Source organism: Fundulus heteroclitus, chromosome 8 (assembly GCF_011125445.2).
Source record: "Fundulus heteroclitus isolate FHET01 chromosome 8, MU-UCD_Fhet_4.1, whole genome shotgun sequence".
In the NCBI taxonomy this organism is placed as follows: Eukaryota; Metazoa; Chordata; class Actinopteri; order Cyprinodontiformes; family Fundulidae; genus Fundulus; species Fundulus heteroclitus.
The window spans coordinates 21,567,756-21,592,799 of NC_046368.1; the positions used below are offsets into that span (position 1 = coordinate 21,567,756).

Genomic DNA, 25,044 nt, shown 5'->3' on the forward strand with positions numbered 1-25,044 from the left:
GACAAGCCAGTTTCTTAAAAATGGAATGATAGAATGTACATCTAAAAAGATTTATCTTGCAATTGAATCACACATTTGATGTGCTTTAACCAATCTTTTTGGATGTATGAAACACCATCTGAGATCAAACCAAAACCACAATATTTTCAATTTGTCTGAGCTCACCCTTTGATGCAGACCAACAGGCATGACAATATCATCATCAATACCATATCCCTATAGATCCTATAGATCAGGGGTGTCAAACTCGTTTTGGTTTAGGGGCCGCATTCAGCTTAATCTGATCTCAAGAGGGCCACACGAGTTAACTCATTGAAAGATTAAATAGAACTAATAAATGTGGACTTGATGTTGATTTTTATATTAAATGAATTTCACTTTTACACAATATATTATGAATAACCTCAGCGTTTTTAAGAAAAGTATGTGCAATTTCAACAATACGTTTACTCTGTTAAACATTTACTTGTGCATTATGCATAAGAACTGATCACAGCGAATGTACAATGTTGAAAAACATTTATTCACATTTTTTGGAACTTAAACACTGTCCTACATGACAAAATACATCAAACAGATAAAAATTAAGAAATGATTTGAAATCAATTTTTCACATTTGAAGCTCAGTGCTACCATCTGCTGATTAAAACACAGCGCCCCTCGTGGACAATATAGGAACCGCAGATTTTCAATTAAACGAAGTACATGTTTTTTTTCAATAATTGTTTTATCATTCTCTTCCTTTTATCTCCTCTTTCTTTCACCTTTTGTTTTTTTCTTCTCGTTCTTTCTTTCCTCTTCTACTTTCCCATTGTAGTGTCCATATCATTTGAGATATTCCCCGCATGAATCATAATAAAACTATTCACATTCTTAAATCAAGCGGAGCACTATGGCAAAAGCAGTAGTGCTCCACTTGTGAAAGTCAAATCTGATGAGCTCTTTTTGCCATTAAGACAACAATTCTTATTGCCACATTGCCAGACAGGACAACGTGGCAGGCCGGTATGTTTGACACCCCTGCTATAAATCAACCTTGACCCATTGTCCTTCCCCTTTTCTTCACATGTGCAACAAAGACACATCATACCATACACCCGAGCTGTGCAGAAAGCAAAACAGGCAGGAAACAAAACTCTGCACTTCCGACAAGTGGCAGGAGGTGCTACATCAGTACGCTTCTCTTTGCTGAGTATTCAATTAAGCTCACTACTTGTAGAATGCACAAAAACTAAATAATGAACCATTAAATAAGAACAATATGTATCCATTTCTGCGATAGACTGGTGACCTGTCCAGGGTGAACCCCGCCTCTCGCCCATTGACAGCTGGAGATAGACACCAGCAACCTTCACGACCCCACAAGGGATAGAAAATGAATGTATCCATTTCACCTTTTAAATAATCCTGCAAATGGATTACCAGTCCAGATGTCCAAATGTGTTTCATCGTCGTCCCACTCAAGACTTTGTTTTTTTCTTCCCCAAATGATTGGTATCAGAGTCCCTGACAAAATCAACTCCTAATATCTGTTGGTGTACTTTCAGTCTTACAGTTGTTCAAAATCACGGGCTTCTTCCATGTGGGCGGCTTGCAAAACTATTACGCACCATTTTATTGAACTAACGAGTTAGTCATAGGAAATGAGTAAAAGAGAGGCAGCCAATAGCTTCCTGCTAAGCTATCCACAACACATCTGGTGGAGCTGCACAGACAGCGCCTGTCTAACACCGCTCTTAAAATTTTGCGACGTTCAAATTAAAGCGTTAAGTTCAGGAAGGGGAAAACAACTGTTTCTGCACGTTTTGTCCGTGCATGTTTGTGGGCAACCACGCTGAAATATGTTACAAGCGAAATGATCAAAATAGAGAGTAAACATGCTAGTATTAGCCAAAGAATTCAGAAAACCGCTCTGCATGACAACCTGTCAGGAAAAAGGACTTGAGTTTATAGAAGACTGTCGCTGTACATGTCAAATCAGGTATATGCTATATCTTTATTTCTTAAAAAAAAAAAAAAAAACCCATGTGCGTAACAGGTGCTACCTCATCAGAACATTGAAGCTTTCTTAACTTAGTTAAGCACAGCACAAAAAGGCTGTCCTGCAGAAAATCTGATTTGAAGAAAACATCTGTCTCTGTCAGAAAAATTGATAGGAGAGACTGCAACATCCTTCACTAATCAGTGAGAGAGTTAGGTGCGTCACAATCACCGATATAGACCACACAACCGTTTAACTGCACGCATATAGCGCTGATTCCCATAAAGAATAAGGCTGGGAAACTAATCTTTAATCACTGGGATCCATATCTGGGACAAAAAAAAAAATCCTGACTTGGACATCCTTAGCTCAGAGACTAACATCTTTCAATCATACTTTCAACAAATGCAGTAAATGATTGAGAGAACGTCTGACTAAAGCTGACACACAATGCGAAGGTAGGCACCGGTATGTATTAAAAAATCACATCAGTCACGTCACATGAAATGCATTATTTTTATCAGTCCTAAATCTGTCACGGATCTACCCGTCCTGATTGAAGTTATTTTTGTCAATGACTCCAAATTGCACCCCACATGAAAGGAATAAGAGGAATGCACGAAGATAATATATTTATTCTCAGAAAGGTAAACTCACCGAATTTATGAGTTTACCATTCATACTGACCACTCAAAGCAAATTCACTCAGCTTCACTCACTAATGAGCACGTGATCACACACCGATACGCAGATGACTTTGAGGCGGCGAGAACCCCTCCACACTTTTCAGAGGGCGCCACTTACTTTGCCCTCAGGAGATCCTGGTCTTTGAGGACAGACCCTTGCAGGTAGATGACTCTCTGAGACCACAGGGGAATCTGCAGCACTCTCCGCACCTGAAGGTCCATTTCGCTCGGGCACAGGATCACCACGTAGTAATCCTTAAAGATTTGTCACAGGATCATGTGCTTATCTGCATCGCATTGCCGTAAGTAACGCGCGCGCGGACGCTGTCGGGCACCTGCAGTCTGGGGTGTGCGTAGAACTCGTTGAGAAAGTCCATGAGGAGGTCTATTTTGAGTGCGCTGACACACAGGACCACGTGTTTCTCCGTCTGAGCTCTGTGGCGGCTGTAGTTCCCTCCGGACTTCTGTCTCTCCATCCACAGGTAGATCAGCTCCTCGAACTGCCCAGCAATCAAGCAGATCCATGATAGAAAAAAATAAAAATCACACAGGGACGACAGCGGAGAGTTGAAAACCCGCCTACCTGGAGAGGAAGCACCACCAGAGCCACGCAGATCATGATGACCACCAGCAGCTGAGAGGGCCAGATGCGCGGCGTCACGTCTCCAAAGCCCACAGTGGAGAAGGTGACAATGCAGAAGTAGAAGGAGTTGAAGAGGGAGAGGTTCTGGCCCGCTCGCTCCAGGTGCTGAATCCCACATGTGCTGTGTCGACCAATGACAACAGCCGAGCAAATCAATGCAAACGCAAGCAAGTATCCATTTTATTTATTTTTTTTGCACATGCTTTACAGTCACCATTTACTGTATCTGTGCTCTGGGTTTACGGGGAAGATAGCACTAGAGTGCACACAGGCAAAGGCTAACAAGGATATTCAGTAGTAAATAAAGAGACATAGAAAAATATATTCCTTGCGGCGAGCTCAAGGGCTTGCTTTGACAAGTAACTCCTCAAGCAAATCAACAACATGACTGCACCAGGTAGGAGTAATCATCATGCGAATGTTTTCAGTGCATCGCTGCAGATTTCTAAAGACCCCGAAATGTCTCCACTCCTCTAGCTGATTCACCGAAGACAGAAAGAACTCACCAAGGTTAAAATCCCTTACAGCAGCGATCCTTGAGTGTGACTAACCAAGATAAAAGGTCTTCTTCCCTGAACGAATTCATTTTAAGGTCTGTTGACTAAACCTCTGCATGTGAAACACTATATGTTGGAAAATCTCATAACTGTGACGTTTGACGTCTGATTTGAGCGGTTTTAGACAACTTATTTAATTAGAGAAATGGTTTGCATTAATATTAGACTAACCTCTCAGCTAGAGAGCCTAAATTGTTACTTTTGTGACATTCCTAAGCTCTTTTCAATAAAGCCAGCCGTGCAGCAGCTCCCATTTTCTGTTTCTTTTCCCAATGCCTCAAAATTACCACCAGCATTCAACGGTATTTTTTTTTTATGCAGTCTCTGTACTGCAAACAGTGCTGCAAACATAATTTGAGGCCATTAGGTCTGATGTAAACATACATGGATATGGTCTGACTCTTTTCCCTGAAGCGGGGATGCTGCCTCACTTAAAGTTAGCAAAATGTCTGAGCTGACAGAAGTTGCAGCTGTAAAACCAGAAGTCTACATGCACTGCATTGGTATTTATTTTACCCACACACACATAATGATCTTCTTTATTGTCATTGCAACATGTATTTTAATGAAATTGGTTCTCTGCATCTAACCCATCCCCTTGGGAAGCAGTGGGCTGCCACTGTGCAGTCCCCGGGGAGCCAATCTGGTTTAGGGAGCTAGAGTGGCAGCCTGTGAGAGTTGAACCCAGAACAAGCACAATCCTGTAACCACTAGGTTACCACTCCTATATATATATATATATATATATATATATATATATATATATATATATATATATATATATATATATATATATATATATTAGACTTTCTCCTACTTTTATTATTTTTTAATTACTTTCTTTACAGGCAGCAGCTGTTCCAGCAGCTACCCACTCAACCCCAAGTTTGTAGCTTTCAATTCTATTTTTAGGTGTGTGTTTTGTTTCTATTTCTTCTGCTTTGCTTGTAAACCTCAGAAATTTGACCGTTGTTTAATTCTCTTTTTTTTATTTTATTTTTTACAGCCTTTGTGTTCAAAGATGCCGTGGAAGGCAACACTTCCAGAGATGAGCTGTTAGCTCTCAGTAGCGCCGCTGTGATGCTTCCCACCGAGCGGCCTGATGTTCTCGTGGGTTGAGTAGGAAGAGACGCTGGAATTGAACATCGCAGCTGGAGGAGAGGGTACTGATCCGTCATCCTGTCATCATAAAAGTGGATGAATTGATGGTGCCCGGCTACAGAGAAGCTACAGAGTACTCAATCACGCAGCCACATTCCCCCGCCATATTGTCCCTTTTGACACTTCAGGCGAGGAACAAGAGAAATATCAAGTTGCAACAGACTGCAGGTCTGCATTAACCTCTGAGGTGCTTCACGGTTCACAGTGTGGCATTGTGGCATATTTGTTTGACATAAGCTTGAAGCTGAGGAAAATATTACAACTGTGGACTATAAATCTGAAAGATCTCAGCAGTTACAGGCTCATAGGCCTGACCTCATGTCTGAATAAGGCCCCACTAGAGGTTGAACTTCAACCATCTTCCCCCCTTGCTTGGATCCACTGCAGTTTGCATTCCAGCCTGACGTTGGGGGGGTTAAGGCCATGATCTACCTCCTGCACTAAGCTCTAATCCAATTGCAGAAGCCTTGAAGCATTGTGAGGACCAATGTGGTCTAACTCACTGCCTGCCCATAGTATGCAAGGACAGGGGTCTTTGTCTCTGACTGGCTGATCTGCAGTACGGGAGCGCCGCAGGGAACCGTGCTGTCACTGTTCCTGTCCTCCCGCTACAACGCACACATTTCCATAATCTCCCCAGTGCCATTTTCCCAAGTTCTGATGACTCTGCTATAGTCAGCCTCATCAAAAGTGAGGACCACCCAGTGTCCATAAAGACATGGGACTTTTTGGACTGGCTCCAACAGAACCATCTCATCAACATGGAGAGAACCAAGAAGCTGGTGGTGGACTTCTGCAGGATTCAGACACACCACACTGACACTGGTGAACATCCAGGGACATTGTGATAGGAACTCTTATAAGTACCAGGACGGGAGTCACAGCACTGACTTAAACAGGAAACATTTCATCTCATTTAATGTCAGTGTGAAAGATATTATTAAGCATCTTTTATATAGTATCTTCCCTCCATTAAGGACATTTCATCTCAGCGCTGTGTGTCCCGAGCCCGTAACATCATCAGTGACCCCTCACACCCCCACCATGGACTGTTCTCCCTGCTGCCCTCTGGGAACAGGCTTCTCAGCATCCCCTGCAGGTCCTCCAGGTTTCCCCCCCGCTGTAATTAAGACTTTTGAACTCTAAACTGGACTCTACATCACACATGCACAGAACTGAACTTTATGGCCATTTTTGCACCATTATTATTTTGCACTGCCAACATTGAACTTTTCAAATTAATGCCTTTTACGCACCATTAACATGGTTGAACATTCTTCTGCACACTTTGTTTTAAACTGCTTTTCTCTTGCATTGTACATTCTCATCACTGCTGCACTCGATATTGTAATGTTATTTTATTTAAATTGCAGTCTCATTACATTGTCGTAAGCTGTATGCAACGACATTTCATTTTTAATGCACTCTGTGCGTACAAAATGACTATAAAGTTTGTCTAAGTCTAAGTCATATAGTGTATATAAGTGACCTTGCTGTTTTAAAGCATGCGAGATTCTGTGTGTTGTGTTTTAGTTTAGTTTGTGGCTTGTCATCTTTGCCAGGAGACACTTCTAAATGATATTGATAGATTTCAGGTAGTCTTTTCTGTTAAATAAAGTATAAATAAATGAAAAATCTGGTTTCAACTGTAAATATTTAGAAATAAAAAAGAGAATGCAATATTATAAAAATAGTGTTTAGCAAATAAAGAATGGAGTCTACACAGATTAGTTGTTGTGATTTTACAAACGTCTGTTTGTTGGACTGGGTAAACAGCTCTTTACTGAAAATGAACTTTACTTTTCTCACATTATTCCAAACACCAGAGTTTTTGTGCATATAGTAAGAGTTGTTAACTGCTCCATTTTGTATTTATAGAACATTGCTGTAGATGTCAAGATACCACACCCATTATATAACTGTTTAATAGCAGCTTTAAAATTAATAATTTCATATTCCAAAGGAAAAATTGATTCTTGAGTTTATTAGTGGTTTCATGGGAAGGAGTTTATGTGTATTTAATGTAACACTAGAACATTGTTTGAAGGAAATCTCTTCATCCCCAACTACCTACTATAAACTAATGGTATAAATACACAAGAAAAAGTAGAATCAACAACAGGGGCAGCAACGTCTTACCCAACTGCTTTTCTCTCGTTATTTTCTTTACTTCATGTTCGGCATCCTTTTCACTCAAATGAATACATTAGGATTCAATATTTCCCATGATGCATCCCAACAAGCACTGATGAAGCAGCCTTACCCGGTAAAGACGAGGCACAGCAGGGTGCAGACGAGAATGATGACCTGGTTGAACATGGCCGAGTTTGTCCTCTGGATTGCTCTGTGGACATCATTCTGCACCATAAAGAATAACGTTGTTTAAATAACTGATTTTGCAACAAAAAGCATGGGATTTCCAATATAAAACACGTTTAATTGTGTTTTTTGTTTAGAACTAATTCCATGTAGATAATGCGTGCTGCAGCATTCTGAGGCAGAAATCCCAGTGTGCGTCTTTCTGTGTACACACAAATCCACGGGAGTAAAAAAAAAAAGACAGGTTGCTGTGAATCAGTGCGAACATGAAGGCCTTGAAGAACACTATGCAGTAAAATGCGATGCTGATCTTCCTGGTTAAACAGAATCGTCATCAGACACATTTAAGAAAATGGGTCCCACTCACAATCATGTTCTCCAAAGCACATTTAGCCAGCCAGCAGTTGAGAAACACAGGAATGAAGACATCCTTTATTGAAGGCCAGAAGATCTAAAAAGAAAGTTTAACATTTGAACAAAGCTGCAGTTTTATTGACCAATAAAAAAAAACAAGCATTTGATAGAAATGTGAATAGTAATTTAAATGTTTCTCCTCTGGTTACTACACATTTCCTTCTCTACCAAGCTCAGGTATCCTCCTTCTGGCTGTAGTTATGCTGATGTTACAGGAGGTTTGTTTCTAACAGGAAATTATGCAGGCATCTCTCAAAAAATAACAAAGGAACGCAAAATGTAGAAACAACTTTATTTTAAAAAATGGAATGTCGAAAAAAAAACATCCTTCTCAACAATTGATGCATCAGGAATCTGTTTTTATAATTGCTGACCAGCTTCTTGCATGTGTCCATTTTGTTTTATGGTGTTTGCGCTCCAAGTCTTTGAGGTTGGAAGGCCTCTTTGCCATCACCCTAATCTTTAGCTCCTTCCTCAGATGGTCTATCAGATTTAAGTCAAGAATCTGGCTGACCTACTCCAAAACATTCATTTTACTTCTAGTCAGAAGAAAGATGTAGGTTGCAATTAAAGACTACCTTAATTGGACAGAATAATAATGCTGGGTTTAACTGTAATTTATTTCCATTAATAGAAGTTGATGTTAAACACCAGGACATTTCAAGTGGTGTCATAAATCTCATAGTTTGACTAGATAGCTCATACTGACCAAGATTTGAATCCGTGCTAAGCAAGGTGGTCAGCAGGAGAGGTGGTTATGGGCTTTATTAATCCCAAACTAACATGTAGTTTTGTTTCTCATTTGTAGCGATAAATATCTATACAGACTATCCTGCGTTAAAGCAGACAATCAACAGCAGTATGTTACCGTCTGACAAGAAAGATAATGAGTAATTCAGAAATGACAAAAGTCTTACTGTAATAATAAAGGGAACTGTGTTGATCATCTCCAGGAGAAAGGACACCTGAAATATCTGTTCCCAAATGTTCCCCTAAATAAAAAAAAAACAACAACAAAAAAAACATGCATAAGCACTTTCAGTTTTTCATCTGCAAAGGAGTGTGAGTCACAGCACAGATCCATTTTTTCCAAACACAGTCTATAATCTACATCAACCACTTACTTCCTCACCTCAACCAGATCCTGCAATTAGAACAGATCCTTACTGTTGCTGTGACAAACGACTTGGGCTAATTGCACCACTTACCAATTGTCAGTCACACACGGTGAAAAGCAATTAATTGTATAGGACGCCTTAATCGTGTTGGAGTGCAGAGTGTGTTTTAATTCTGTCGCGTCTCCGGCTCACCTTATAGCTCAGATACATGAGCAACATTGTCTCCAGGAAACTAATGATGGCCACGATCACCTAAACAAACAGAAATGGTAACTTCATAAGAACAGCAACAATGTGTTAGAAACACACTGTTGCTGTCTGTGACAAGCACTCAAAGAGCCTCATCGGGTGAAAACACACTTCACTCTTGAGACTCACTTGTATGGCCCAGACTGGAGCCTTCCTCTCCACCCAGAAGATCAAGTCCCTAACAGAGAGAGAGAGAGAGAGATAGATAGATAGATAGATAGATAGATAGATAGATAGATAGATAGATAGATAGATAGATAGATAGATAGATAGATAGATAGATAGATAGATAGATAGATAGATAGATAGATAGATAGATATAGATAGATAGATAGATAGATAGATAGATAGATAGATAGATAGATAGATAGATAGATAGATAGATAGATAGATAGATAGATAGATAGATAGATAGATAGATAGATAGATAGATAGATAGATAGATAGATAGATAGATAGATAGAGAGAGAGAGAGAGAGAGAGAGAGAGAGAGAGAGAGTCAATACCCTCACAAATGACGTTCAGCACTTTGGCACCATTTCTAAAGATGTGCAAAAACACAATCAAAGTTAAGATTTATTATTTTGCTTTTTTTTTTTTTTAACAGAGGTGACCACATTCATAACGTCCTTGTAGACGCTTAATCTGAGACACATCTGATCAAAGCAGTGGTCCTTAAACCGTTGGTGGAACCAGTAGGATTTGGTGGAACCCGTTTGTGACGGTAGAACAGAAACATTTGTTTTCCTGGAACGTCTCACAAACAACCGATCGCCATGTCGATCTTCTCAAAGGGTTGTTAGTGAGATTTGAAGACCCCAAAATTATTGCTGCAATTCTCCAGCAAAGAGGTTTAAAGATATTTTTTACTTCCCTCACCATGTTGTGGTATTTACTTGTGCTCAGGTTTACATTTCTCTAATTTTAGGGTTAAAGTTTTTTGCAATCATGCATATCATGCCTAAGATGGTGTAATGTAGGCCCCCTTTATTGGCACTGGTGTCCAAAAGAACGGTGATAGGTGTTTGAGCATGTGTGTGTAAATGCTATTGTTACTTTAATTCTCCCTTAATTCTTAACATGATATTTTATGAATAGTGGTTTGGAGCTAGTGCAATGAAAATTGTATTGTAAATATCTACATTAACATGAAAAGGAATTTTAAATATTCAAAGCATAAAACCAAAAAGCAATTGATAAATTGCTAAAACATACATTGTATCATTATACCTATTTTTATTATTTAGATAGGCTACATACACCGCATGCCAGATTATTGGCAAATCATGATCTGAGGTATTCTGATTTGTGGCATGAGATGAAGTCTGCATGAAGTCCATTAATGCTGGAAACTAACCATATTTATTTCATGTTTTGGATACAACACTGTCTGCGATAGAAAATAAATATCACCCCTTTGAATTCTGCAGCTCCGGTTGTGTTAAACCATCTATATATGTTTTTTAACTTTATCAGTGAGCTGCTTTCCTATTGTTGTGTCTAGGCTTATGATGATTAGCGTACATCGTCTTCATGGCATGTTCTCTAGTCTTTCCAGTTTTAAAGAATGGCTAAGAGAAACAGTATCATATCATATAGATATATCCAAGGGAAGCAAATAAAATTATGAATTACAAATAAAAAATTAACTTAAAGTAGAGGGGCGGGGGACAACAGTTGTGTTAAAAAAAGTAGTTTTGTAAGAAGAGAATTTTGTTTTGTGCCTCTGAATAAATGTACTTGCGGTTCAACAGACCGCTAGCACGGGTGCCAAAAGGCGTAGATGGCACTGTATCAGAGAATTCAATGTATTTCACCAATTAAGCGATAAAATTACTGCTAAAAATGAGGCAGCAGATGAAATCTCTTGAAAACAATCATGCTCTTTAGACTCACCAGTTGATTTCTCTGTCCTGCACTGATCCATTCCACTGGCAGTCGGGACTGCAAAGCGGCGACAATGGCCAGGAAAGAAAATTAAAACAATGAGGAAATAGAGGCAGAGGAATGAATCCACAAATCTGTACTTTGGTACTTTAGCTAGGTAAGCCCATCAGTTTCTTAAATATGAAAGAGAAACTTCTCAACATTCTTGTCACCTAAAATGATGTCTTGGTTAAGTAAAGCATTTTAAATGAATCACAACATTTTTTTTGTATGCACTCATTTATATTTTAAAAAGAGACTTGTATCACTTCACAAACACTTGCTCCACACATTCTACCTCCAACATTCAAAACATAATAATTGATTTTTTGGACTCCATTACCGTTTAATTCACGTTACTCTCCTTTTACAGTTTGACTTTTATAGTGTGTAAACAGAGAAAGATGTGTGTTATCATTTTACTTTACCCAACTAAGACACTTTTGGTGTGAACAAACCATTTGTTGTTGCCGTTTTGGCCGTTTTGTTGCACCAGGCTGTGGCTGCCGCCCGTGCCCTGACCGGGTCTGTCTGTCATCACTCTGATTATGTACAGCAGACAGGTTAGCAGCTTCAGGCAGAAGTTGAACACACGGATCCTAAGGCCTACAGACAAGAGGGAAATCATTGCAGCTTTTCCTCACTACAGCTTCTAAAAAAAAAAATGTGTGTCTTAACAGTTTTCGATCCACTAATGGACCCTTTTAATGCACAAACAGCCACTGGTTGGAGGCACATTGAAAGAAATCCTGCTGCACCGCCCACTTACTTGATCTTTGGTTTTTGATGAAGAAGAGCTTCAGACGCTCCTTGAAGGTGTTTTCATTCACGTAAAACTCCACCTGCACCCTAACAGGAGAGAGCAGGGAGAACAACTGTCAGGCCAGAATCGGCTGAACAAACCATGGAGGCCACACAGATGATTTTTTTACTAACGAGAGACGGTAATACAGCGTGAATATTCATGCTGCTGTTTTTCTAATCATCTTGCCTAAGGAGAGTTGGTTAATTATCCGTGTCTCATTTTCTTCCCAATTACAAGGCGGGGTAACTGCAGATCATGCAGTTTGAAATAAGCCATCAAAGAGCAGCTGTTTCAGCTTTGAGAAAGGATTTAGCCCGAAGGAAATTAAAAAGAAAAGATTAAAAAAAAAACGACTAATTATTTCATCACACAACCTCTTAACTTGTCAAGACTTCCTGATCAAGAGAACATTCATATTTATTTTCTTTAAATCAAAAGATATAACCACTTTTCCTTTGACATCAATTCAAACAATGGCAGCATTTGATGAAAAAAAATAGGCAAAACTGCATTTTCTTTCAACAGGTTTTTATGAATTTACTTCTGTTATTGACAAATAGAGTATTGGGTTTAGACCAATGTAAAGTAGTGCATAATTGGGAAGACAGGAAGAAAAATTACAAGTTGCTGCCATCTGCTCACTGATACATGGTGAAAACTTGCAACATAAAAAGGTACAAATGTTAATTTTCCCCTGTTAGTGTCAGTTTCATTAATAATTTGACCTGATAAGACCAAATTGAGACTGTAGTAGCTTATGATTGTATCCTGGTTGTATCTTAAACACTGTGGTTACTTTTGGATAACTGTCAATCGTATTTGTTGGAAAACAATTTGCCCATCTGGGAGGATAAAGTTTATATCGGTATTGGTCTTAAAACCATGCATGGTTTTTAAACTGTTCTGCAAATAAACACCTGCAACGTGCGTCGAGCATTTACATGGCGCAGATCTTTCCCCACAACTGTATGATGATAATATGCAATTAAAGCTGCAGATTATTTCGAGGTATGTCTCATGCAGCTCTACACTGATTTATTATTATTTTTTACTGATACTTTATAATTTAGCTCAAGCTAAGTCAGATTGGATGGAGAATGTAACTGAAAATCCAATTTTAAGACTTGCTTTTAAATATTTTCAATTGGATACAGGGCTGGACTTTGACTGGTCCATTCTAATGAAATGAATACGGTGTGATCTAAATGAATACGTTTTAGATTTGAGTGTATTGTTAGCATCAGTGCCTCGCTGGAAGAGAAGAAGCCTTCACCTCAGTCTCAAGTCTTTTAAAGGCTCTGTCAGCTTTCTTCCTGGATTGCACTCTTCAGGGTCCTGCTTTGCCCCAGGAGATTCAAACTCACTCACTGTTTAACCCATGACTTATTTTTACTTTGTTTATTTATTTATTTTTGGTCATTTTATTTCTCTGTTCGAGAACCAATGCATTTTTGTTGCTATACTGACAGCAGTGTGCAATGACAAATTAATGTTTCACAGTATCTCATCTTATTTAGCTCCATCTGCCTTTCATCAACTTGATAGCTTCCCTGTCTCTGCTGGCCAACAGCACTATGCCGCCACCACGATGTTTGACTATGGAGAGGAGGAGGTGTTCAAGGTAATGTACAACTTTAGTTTTTTTTTGCCATATATTGCATTTGTATGTACAGCATGCATGATCTCATTTTAGGAGAGCATTAAGTGAAATATTGGTACCATCTGGCCAGAGCACCTTCTCCCACAAATGGCTGAATACTTATATACTGAGATTAAATTACACAAGGTGGACTCTAATTACAAAAATTTGACTTTTTAAGGCATTTTTTTTGCACTGGGATTTCATTAAAGGTATTCATTAAGAGTTACATGAGCCCAAATACAAATTTGTACCACTCTTTTCAGATTTTTATTTGTAATGAAATTGTGTGTGGACACAATTCTTTTAAACCCAGTCAGTAATAATTCAACTAAAGAGGATTCAATAAGGTCTAATATCTGCAGAAATTGCATGACAAACAGATCCAATACATGAATACTGAGCACTAGATAAATGTATGATTTTCCTGACATGTAAAATTATGCATAATTATCTCTCCATTTCACAATTATGCACTTCTTTGTGTTGGCCTATTACATAAAATAAAGACTCCAAATAAAGTATGTTGAAGTTTGTGTTCGTAACATCTTAAAAGTCCAAAAAAAAAAAACTTCAAGGTAAATAAATACAGTTGCAGGGCACTCTGGTTTACAGCAGAACATACATTACTGTTTAAGGAGAAATGTCCTTGCACAATGTTTCTTTATGCAATTACAGAACGACCGTGTTTCACAACTAGGTAATGTCAGACAATGCAGATAAAAAAATGGAGAAAAGAAGAAAGGAGGAGCTGCACTGCTATGCAGCTCAAAAAAGCAAGATGAATCTCAACAGCATTTATAAATAGTCTTCAACACTCTGCTCTGAGAAGAGTTCACACGAGGGAGAAAGGATGACAGAAAGTGCAAACCAAAGGGATTAGAAGAGTTTTATACAGAAGTTTCTGTCTATGTGGATTGTTTTAAGTTTTGGTTAATCTAAAACTTTAGCTCAAAATTGCTGTCGTGCAAAGGGAGAAAAGTGTAGGGGTGTTGCATTCAAAGAACAATGCAATGTAGTGGAAATGACTTGGGAGGTTAAACTCCACTTAGGAGTACAGAACGTCTAATAGAGAGGGGATAAGTGAAGAAATTTCTAAAAAAAAAAGAGTAAATCCATCCAGGCAGAGATGAGCTTTGGAAGCAGAAACTCTTCAACAGAGAGCTGCTTATCACATACTGAGAGTCCTACAGACTGATCTCCGTCTGCCTGTCTTTCTGTCTCATTCCTCTGCCCACACATGTGCACAGGCATTGGAATGCCCCTTTATTAGCTCCTACACAATTGCAAAGTAGTCTGATCTCAGCCGTGCTGTCGAGTCACTTCAGTGTTTCAGGGAACAGGATGAGCTCCAAATAAGATCACCTTACTTAACCTCGCTGTCATTTTAAAGTGCTAAAAAAAGAGCGAGTTTACACAGAGATAATCGTCAGTAAAACAAGAGTGTGAAAGTAATAAATGTTGAGCATGTCAATTAATCATTGATCAAGTAACGTATGACTACTGAATATTTAAAGGGGACATATCATGCTTTTAGGTTCCTGCTTTTCACATTATTCACTTGTGGTCTATATAAAGTGGAACTGTAATTTCTTTTTCATTTAGTCCCACATTACCCCTTTTTACCCGTGTTCTGAGGTGTGTCTCAGAGAAACTTCCTTTGATATGGTCTCTTTAACTCTAAAATAGGCACTTCACACTCCACCCCCCCTCCAGGGAGTAGAACATCCACGCCGTTTGTGTAATGCACTAACAGAATCTGGAGAACCAATAATTCAGCAGACAGAGAATGAACGTTTTAAAGGGTGTATTAATAATAAACTGGTGTTGCTGGAACTGAACCTGACTGGAGCACACACTGGGGCCACTGTGGGGAGAAGAGCAGGGTTAGTGGCCAAGAACAACTCAGTAGAAGTCATGAATAAAAAACACTAACGCTCTCAGATGCCAGGAGGTTGCATTGGCTCTAATGATTGATTCCAACAGCTCCGTCTAGGAGGTGAATCGGATCACTGACTGACTGATCCAACTCACGACATTCGTTTTCAGGGTAAAGGCTGATGGGGATAATGTAGTCAGATCTGGGGTCATACACAATGAGTCAGTCCTAGGCAGAGGTTTCCAGAAGGGTGAGGCAAGGGGCGAGACTGGGATCCAGGCAAGAGAATCTGTAATGGGAGACACAGTCTGAGCAGAGGTTTCCAAACAGGGGAAGAAATGGCAGACAGGTGCGAGATGCGGGCTTGAGTCGCCCACAAGAAGCAGGAGAGTCCAGACAAGGACAGAGGCAGGCAGGCTTGGTCACGAAACAAAGCAGGAGGTCGATGTCTAGAACCCAGAAGCCATCAGGAAAACCGACAGGGGCATGACAGGCAGGGGAAATAACAGGAACGAGACAGGTCGAAATCAGGAAGTTAATCAAGGACCTCTGGATGGTTTACTCACACGAAAGCTTTCAAGAATCTGGCAGTTACACACTGGGAGACCCTAGAATATATAGCGCTCCTTTCAGGTGCCACAACTCCACTTAATTGGAGCCGCCGCAGGTGTAACTGCTCAGACCTCGATTACCTGAGCAGCACATAGAGCAGGAGCAGGTTGTGACGTCATGGAGACTGCAAACAGGGTCTATTCATGCTAGATCAGGCAGAATCATCACAGTTTGGCCATTTTTGTAGTATACTAGGGGACAATGTAATGAACAACCGAACCCCTTCGCTTATCCATTTGTAGTTGCGCCTTCCTTCAGCTTAGACTGCAAAATTGCTCCGATAAATAAAAATGGCAGATTCACAAAATACTTACACCGGAAGTCCATAGTCCGAGGAGAAAGGAGAAGGTTTTTGTCAAGAGGAGGTCCAGAAAAACTGAACAGCGACGACAATATAAAGAACCAACATGAACGTTGTGGGGCAAAAGAAAATATAATTGTACTATTTACAAATTATGAACCACTGCTGAAGGAAAAATGAAAAGGGACACTACAGCTTTCTATACATAAATGTGTATATTTTGGTGATTCCCAGTGTCCAGGGCTGGGCGCTCGGATGTGTGCTAGCTCACTCCTGGCAGCTGCCTCGAGGGGCCTGGACCCCCTAGCTCTGTCTGGATCTGCTCTGGTGTAGCTGGCTGTCGGCGGAGCCTACAGACTCGTTGCTGCAGCCACCAGGGTCTTTTGCATTTTGGCTGTTCCCTCTTCCAGGTATTTCAAGGCTGGTCAAAACACAAACCACGCAGAGTAAAACTGAATGGGGTGGGGCCAAGCGGGGCGGCCCAAATCGAATAGGGTTGATGGAAATGAGGCTCAAGTCCTTGTTTAGCAGTTCTGCACCAAATACTGTGATGTAATTGTTCAAAAAACATAATAGAAAACAGAGAAAACTGAATGGCTTGAAAAATATGACCCCAAAAGAATATAAATATATCTACACAGTACCTTGAGAGATCAAATTGAACTTTTTTGCATTGCTAGAGAGTCCAAGTACATAAAGATGTAATTAAGGGCTAAAAAGGTGGATTTCGAATGATACATCACCTTTAAGGTCGTTTGGCAAGCAGAAATCATCTGCTTGTAATTAAAAGGTGTATGTGGAATCAAATTGACTAAATGTATTTACATATGAACAGATGAATAATAATGCAAAACATACGGCCAGAACAGCAGACATTAAGATGGAAAAAAAAAAAAGATTTTTCCAGGACAATTATTGCATCCAGACCTGAATCGATTGCAAAAACCTTTGGGCTGAAAGTGAAGAGAGCATAGGAGCAAGGACTCTGGACAAAGTGAACTGTGCATAGGTCTAGAATCCATCTCACTGCATTCTCTAACATTGTTAAATGTTGCAGGACAATTACTTCTCCTTTGACAAAATGTGGTTGACAAAGTACTGACAGAAAGGGTATCAATAAAGGTACCACTGGTGATAATTGTTTTATCATTCTCTACCTTTATCTCCTCTTTCTTTCACCTTTTCTTTTTTTCCTTGTTCTTCCTTTCCTCTCCTACTTTCCCATTGTAGTGTCCATATCATTTGAGATATTCCCCGCATGAATCATAATAAAACTATTCACATTCATAAATCAAGCGGAGCACTATGGCAAAAGCAGTACTGCTCCACTCGTGAAAGTCAAATCTGATGAGCTCTTTCTGGCATTAAGACAACAATTCTTATTGCCACATTGCCAGAATTTTTTTTTGAATAATGATAATGCATTTAGCCCCCGGGCCGGACTAAATTGCCCGCGGGCTGTATGTTTGACACTCCTGGTTTAACGGATAAAGGTGATACAATTATTCTGTAACAACAGTTAAACCAATTAGTTTCAGCACTTATTGCAGTGGACCTGTTAGAGAACAAGATAAATATAATCATTAAAAATGATCAATTATTTTTGAGCATGTTTATTAAACTGGCTAAACACATTGTTTTTCTTTCTTCCTCAACTACTCATCCCATAAATAGGTCCGTAATCTGTTTTAGCTGAGCAATGAAAAACAATACGGACACCCCGTGGTGTCACAGAGATCACTTCCACTGTTTTTCAAGACATCAAGCACCCTACCTCTGCCCAGCGTCACTACCAAATGGGTCCGACCTCCAAATTCCCACAGACGGACTGATCCAGGTGCGGACGATGGCATCTGAGTCCATCGTGCAGAGACACCTGCTGCTGCGGCATGCAGAAAGTCTTGAGTCCTGCACTACAAGCCTTGTTGACTAACAGATCTGTGGTTACATGCCTTGTCTGTTGGCAAATGATTACTGATGAGCTTCTCGAGAAAACATGCCGATTAGAGCTACAAGGAAAGAATTTCCTCTGCACCGTGTTTGATCATTTAATGGGAATTATTTTTAGAGTTGCATACAGCTTTTTTTTTTTCCAGCCAGCTCGTGTGTGGACCTGTTGCCACAGCAACGTTACCATGATAGGAATGACCGTATGTGATGCTGCTGCAGCATGGACCTCTCCGACAACACTGCAGCACCCGATGAAACTGTAAACATTAACTGCAACATGGTGATGGATGAAGGGAAACATATATTTATGTTTGATATGATGGCACGATAATGATGCTAGCATCGCAATTACCCAGATTTAGCCAACAAAATCCAGAAACATATGTCTTTTGCAGAGGTGTCAAAAGTAATCACATCTATTACTCAAGCAGAAGTATAGATAATAAATACTTCTGTAGAAGTAGAAGTATCCACTCAGACCATTAGCTGAAGTAAAAGTATAAACGTACCGGATTTAAAACTACTTAAAGTATTAAAGTAGAAGTAATTCCTCCCCACCCCCTATAATTGCACAGTATGATGTTAATAGTGAGAAACATTGGGATCGGCTGTTTTATCCACATATATGTCCATTGAAAACGAACCATTTAGTACAATACAAATGTATTAACGGTCCATATAGGTGCTGAGCATTAACATGGGTTTCATGGAGCAGAAAATCTGATGCCTTGTTGCCTTTAAGTCTTGGTGCAAAAATTCAAACTTCAGAGACATAATATCAATAACCTTTTACTTGTTGTAATTTGAATGTAAATGAACATCCAAGCGTAGCTACAGGAATTGAAGAGGGCCACAAATGTAAGATAACAAAACTGGACATTAAATTAAGTGCATTAACCTTTTATAACAATTACCCTTGTATGGTTGTCTGTATAAGGTAGACAGTGTTGTCAAAATTATTGATTAATCCTAGGGGTTAATCAAAAAAGAGAAAAAAAGGAAAATAACAAATAATCCTAAAAATGTAATCTTCTTCTTCTATGTTTTGTTCTTCTTCTTAAATTTTTGTTGGGGCCAAGTACTGCCTCCAATCACAATCAAAATCACTCTGTTCAGGTATCGCTATTTATCTGAACAGTTTGTTGTTTTCTGTATTTTATTGACAAGCCAGAACGAAAACCTGCTGAAATAAAATAGAAGTAATTAGGCTATTATCTAAATGTAATGAGTAGAAAGTGCAGATTATTGCATGAAAATGTGAGTAGAAGTAAAAAGTGGGCTACACTCCACTAAAGTATAAATAATCAAAATTTCTACTTAAGTTAGGTAATGAAGTATTTGTACTTTTGTCTTTTCCTTTTCTTTCATTATTTTTTGTTTTAGTTTGTTTGTCTTGCTAATTACAATAGTAAATTTTAGGTTAACAATAATGATAATAAACTTTCTTGTTTGACTTACTGTTTGTTTTATGAGAGTATCAACAAATATTAACACCGTGTATATAAAAATATGATTAAATGTATTTGTCATTTGCTTTTAAGCAGTACAGTTGCAGTACTTAATGTAAGTGGTGTAATGAAGTTGCCTATTTGGTGTATTTTAAAGGGAAAGCATGCTGAATTTTTATATATATTGTCACTTTCATTGTTATTGCAATAAATACCACAAGGTGATGATTATAAATGATTATAAATTATTCTAAATCAGAATCCCCCTTGCCTACATCCCAGATCCATATGCGAAACAGAGAGGGGGCAACAAGTTCCCAGAACTCTTCTTCAGGCTCCTATCCCACACCATGCCCTAACCAACAACACCAGCAGAACGTACCTACTTGATCCTTCTGTTATTGTTAATGTGTTTCCTTGTTTTCTTTTGTTTTTGTTATTTTCTTTCTTCCAATAGGAGAACAGAGGTAGATTGTTTATCTATAATGTTGATGTTGATTTGGAGCTCTCCATGCTCTAATAATGTGAAAGGTTTGTCAAGAAGACACCTGCAGAACCTGAAGGAGATGAAAGGATCGAAGAACAACGCTGCTCCCCTCTCATTCTCTCCCCCCACTTTACTTTTCATCTCCACTGAATAGGAAAAAAGTCTGAAGCGCTAATTTATAGATGACCTCCTCAATGAGTCAGTGCTTTTGAAAAAAAAAAAAAAAAAACGGAAGAGGCTACTCCACTTGAACCTCCTCTCACCCACGCAGGTACATCCACTTAACGTGGATTTTCAAGTTACATGTGGGCACTTTGTGCCATACTGCGACTTGTAACTGCAAAATATGTGACATTTTCCGTTGCTATGTTTAGATCTGAAAGGTTTCCCTTAAGAAACAGGATAATGAAAGCACTTAAAATGATAAAAACTGCAAGGCTGCCATTAAGAATGATATTTGACTATATGGATTTCTGTGTTTTTCGTTAGCATGGACTCACCTTTAAAAAGGAACTTTTGAATGATCCCAGTTAACATTTGACCAGTGATATTTGTTTACTAATGCCCACAACAAATATAACCTGAAGTATCATTCAGCTCCTACAGCTTCGTCATCTGGGAGCAGGAGAAGGGTTTATTACAAGGGCCACAACAGAAAAATAATAAGACCTTGCAATGTGGGCCTCTTTATCAAAAAGAAAACAATAATTTCTCCAAGGACAGCGGGATTAAAGGTCACCTTTGACCTAAGCTTGGGCAGAATTCATTTACACTTCAGCAACAAAACTGTTTTTGAAGAACACCACTCTGAGTGGTCTGCTCTGAATGCTTTCTGCTGTAACCACATGCAAAATCACATTTAATCATTACTTTGCTCTTTAAAAGTATGTGCCGCAACAGGACAAAAGATTTTCATTTTCAAACTACTGGGCTTCACTGGGAAAAAACTGTCAAATATTCTTGGCAACATTTTGTCATTTAGAAAAACTAGAGGATGAATATAAAAAGAATAAAAACACAGGTAAGGATAGAATAAGTAATCGCTATTTTACTTTTCACCCAGAAACATGGCAGAATAAACTATTTTACTCAACAGCTGAACATTCAAGTTTTTTCTAAAGATATCTCTAACAACTAAATAAAGTACACGGCTGCACTTTTCACCTTTTTCAGATCAGGCAGAGAAAATAATAAATCATAATTAGTGCTTTATTTTCCTTTTTTCCAACTTGGATCGATTGAAGCTTAGACTATCACTGAAAAACAACATTCTTCATCAACCAGGTTGTTACAGTCTCATATCTCTCTCTGATGATGAGGTTCTTTTGTTTGAATCTCAGGTCAAGTATTCTGAGTTTTCCTGATGGCTCACAAACATGATTTTTGATTGTCTGTTCAGCCATATTTTTTTATTGACACTCAAAGCTTTTCGTGGCAACTGAGATTCCTTGGTTTCCTAAAAACCAAAAACTCTCGCAATAAAAGAGTGACGTTGGTCCTCTTTAGGCGTTTGTGATACACGATCTTGTTTGCACTACGGGCGAATGCTGGACTCACATGATTGTTAGAACAGCTGAGCACACACTGCAAGTGTTACGGCCACAGGCGTTTCTGCCCTGGAAGAGACCACAATGTTGGATACCTTGTTTTGCCATGCAAATCTCACTGGAAGCTGTAGGTATCACTGAGGCAGCAGGTCAAGCTTATTAGAGCCTCTTTGGCGAAGGCTCCATGCCTCACCTCCCTGCAGCACAAAGCTTAGAGCATGGCAGCTCTACACTTTGCGAACAGACCAGAGACACATTTTCAATCCACAAAAACAGCAGAACCAACAGCACTGAAGTGACACTCAGTTTGTGTGTTGAATAAAGCAGTTGATATTATTGTGCTGTCCAAATAGGTGAACATTGTTACAGGGCTCAGTTTAGTGTCGTCTAAGACCACCCTGGATTCTTTAATGGCAAGACCAGTCGCAAGGGGATAGAGTAGGTATGTTTTAATGTTAAGTTGTTGTTTTTTTTGTTGGGGCTGGGGTCGTAACAATTACGTGGAGAATGTCAAAAGATTGTCCTGCAGCTGCACCACCATCAGCAAAATTTATTTCAAGTACAGTAAAACTCCTGAATTTGTCATCTGCTCTAAGATAAGCCAATTTGAGTAGACCGCAATTACAGACCTTCTGGCTAAATGTCCATAGTTATTTCTGGAAGGTTAACAGCAAACAACCATTAAAATCCATTTTAGGATGGAGTTTAATCATGTACAATTTGATACAATTTCTGCCTTAAATATTTTAAAGAAATAAGAGCTGGAGTGTTTGCCCTTCCTGAAGACAAGTTTTAACCCTCTTGGTTGGTTAAATGCATTTTTATCGCCAAAGATTACTTAATCATCATTGAACCTACTTTCAATTTATTTAATTTCTAAAAAGTTTGCAAAATGTGCATTTTGTTTTTATTTTTATGTAAATTGTTCTAACTTTTCTGACCCAATACTGTCCTAGGTTCACCAACATGACTCCCTTTTAAAACGTTCCAATTTTGTTTGCACCACACAGTTAACCGGAAACGAACCCACTTGATTGGAGGATTTTAATTAACATTTCTATTATTTTGCATGACAGTTCTCTTGTTTGGGCCCATGCTTCCTGTCAGTCATCATGGCGCAAAAGTGTATTAAGGGCTACAAACACCTTAACTGCAGATTAGTTTGTATATTTTGACTTGTGCTGATAATTGTTTTAGAAATTCAAGTTCCAGGATGAGTCCATAGGTTTTACCAAACATCGATGAAATGCATATTTTCCATGTATTTTATCTGAAAGAAAAACAATTAATAAATAAATAAAAATGTTTAGTCCAATTAAACCCGTGGTGTAAATACAACAAATGGATTAATTCTATAATGTCTGAAAGGACTGCAGATAGTCTGATTAGATATGTCACACTAAGATGCCCCAACAGCGCAGAAATGTAGAGGAAAAGATGATTAAACAAAGGGAAACAAGGTTAAAAATAACATTATATTTTTAGTCGCAAAGGGGAAATGACAACAATTCATCCAGCTTTAAATGCAAAGACGAAAAATATATAACTTGACTTGCATAAAAGCATGGATTCATTCTTCAATTTCAGCACCATGGACAGCACAAACAGTATCGCCCAAAAACTCAAAGCAGTGATTTACCCCCCACCCCACCCCTCAACACACACACACACACACACACACACACACACACACACACACACACACACACACACACACACACACACAAATAAAAAAGCAAAAGTACAAATAACATCAGATTGTTTAACATTTCAAAGTACACTCCCAATTGTCAATACTGCCAGAAGTAGATAAAAAAAACAGAAAAACAGAAAAGGAACAACGCATGTAGAGAGGTGTACGTAAAGTCCTCAACTTCAGCACCATGGAGAACACCATAGGCACAGAACAGAAAGAGGGATTAAGTAGGTGTGAATGCCGATCAGGGCCATTTGTTGGTTGTTAGACAAATAAGGTTAACATCTGCAAACAACAGACAGCTGCTGATCATTGCTGATCAGCTATTCTGCTGAATTGTCAACAAGTATAATTGTTTTCTATTTATTATGTGTCAAAAAAATGATACATTTTTAATTTTGCAAGCTTTAAAAAGACCCAATAATATACTTCATTCTCGTTTAAGTTTACTTTAGAAGCAGTAGCAAAACATTTTTTTTGTAGTTTGAGATTTTTAACAATTTGATTTAGGGATAATTTAGACTGAAGTCCTAGCTATTGAAATCAGTCACTGGGACAGTTGTTTGGTTATTATTTTTGTCAGACTCTCTGAATGGTCAACAGCTGTGGTTTCTCCTAAATATTTAAAGACTTTTCGCTTACAATGTAACCTCTCTGACCTGACATTGCAGTAGCTCTCGTCCTAGTTTGTGCGTGAGCGACAGTTTTTCCTGGTGCCTTTGCCATTGCTTACCTGTCGTCGTTCTGGAAGTTTTGGTCCCCGAGCAGCAGGTCTCTAAAGCGAAAGCGGGGCGGCAAAGGAGGAACTTCACTCTCCACCTGCTCCATCTTCAGCGAGGAGATGTCCAGAATAACTCCGCTGCTGTGGCTGCTATTAGTCTGAAGTGGTATTGGGGATGAGCTAGAGAAGGAAGAGGAGATAAGTAAAGAGACAGAAGGGAAATAAGGGAAAAGAAGAAAAGGCTTTTTATAAATGGAGGTAGCTGGAACAGAGTGGGGATGCTGAAAGCAGCACAGAAACAAGAAGAGAAAGCACAGAAAGGGGGTGGAAAAGTGGAAAGTGGTCATATTTTGCTGCAGTGTGGTTTACAGAACATCATAAAATAAAACAGGAAACCAAGAAATGCTTCTCCAAACCAATCAATTATACAGATTACTTGATACAAATGGGACTAATGCTGTGTCTAAAAGCTGGTGGAATCGTTTAGGGTAATGAGCAGAAATGAATGTCTTTTAGCGTAGCTATCATAAGGTTTTCAGCTGCATTTTTATATGGATGCTAAGACTACATTTTAGTCAATTACAACATCTCTGTTAATGAGCTGATGATTATAAAACCACATTAGGGAACGATTCAAGTTAGAGTTAGTACATTAGTTAGTAGAAATTTTGACTCACATTCTCAAACGGCTTTACTACACCATAGCACCTTTATTTATAAAGCACTTTATAATAACAGGGGTAAAGAAAAGTGCTCTATATATATATATATATATATATATATACAACTGAAAATAACAGAAACATTAAAATAGACAAGTAAAACACAGACAAGATAAAATATTAACAATAATAATAATAATAATAATAATAATAATAAGGCACCCTCTGCTCTTAGTTTCTGCT

The 25,044-nt window shown here is 38.8% G+C and overlaps 1 protein-coding gene across 1 annotated transcript in view; it reads right to left on the reverse strand.

Moving 5' to 3' along the window:
• The window catches only part of kcnt1 (potassium channel, subfamily T, member 1), a 49,213-nt gene that overhangs the window by 22,319 nt on the left and 1,850 nt on the right, over window positions 1-25,044 (reverse strand). The window contains exons 2-13 of the mRNA XM_036140349.1: window positions 24,152-24,319; window positions 11,824-11,903; window positions 11,513-11,660; window positions 11,025-11,072; window positions 9,258-9,306; window positions 9,072-9,131; window positions 8,679-8,753; window positions 7,715-7,798; window positions 7,292-7,386; window positions 3,251-3,431; window positions 3,003-3,167; window positions 2,786-2,922 (exon numbers count right to left, since the gene is read on the reverse strand). Of these exons, the coding sequence (XP_035996242.1) occupies window positions 2,786-2,922; window positions 3,003-3,167; window positions 3,251-3,431; window positions 7,292-7,386; window positions 7,715-7,798; window positions 8,679-8,753; window positions 9,072-9,131; window positions 9,258-9,306; window positions 11,025-11,072; window positions 11,513-11,660; window positions 11,824-11,903; window positions 24,152-24,319 (1,290 nt within the window). The remainder of the gene's footprint in view (window positions 1-2,785; window positions 2,923-3,002; window positions 3,168-3,250; window positions 3,432-7,291; window positions 7,387-7,714; window positions 7,799-8,678; window positions 8,754-9,071; window positions 9,132-9,257; window positions 9,307-11,024; window positions 11,073-11,512; window positions 11,661-11,823; window positions 11,904-24,151; window positions 24,320-25,044) is intronic.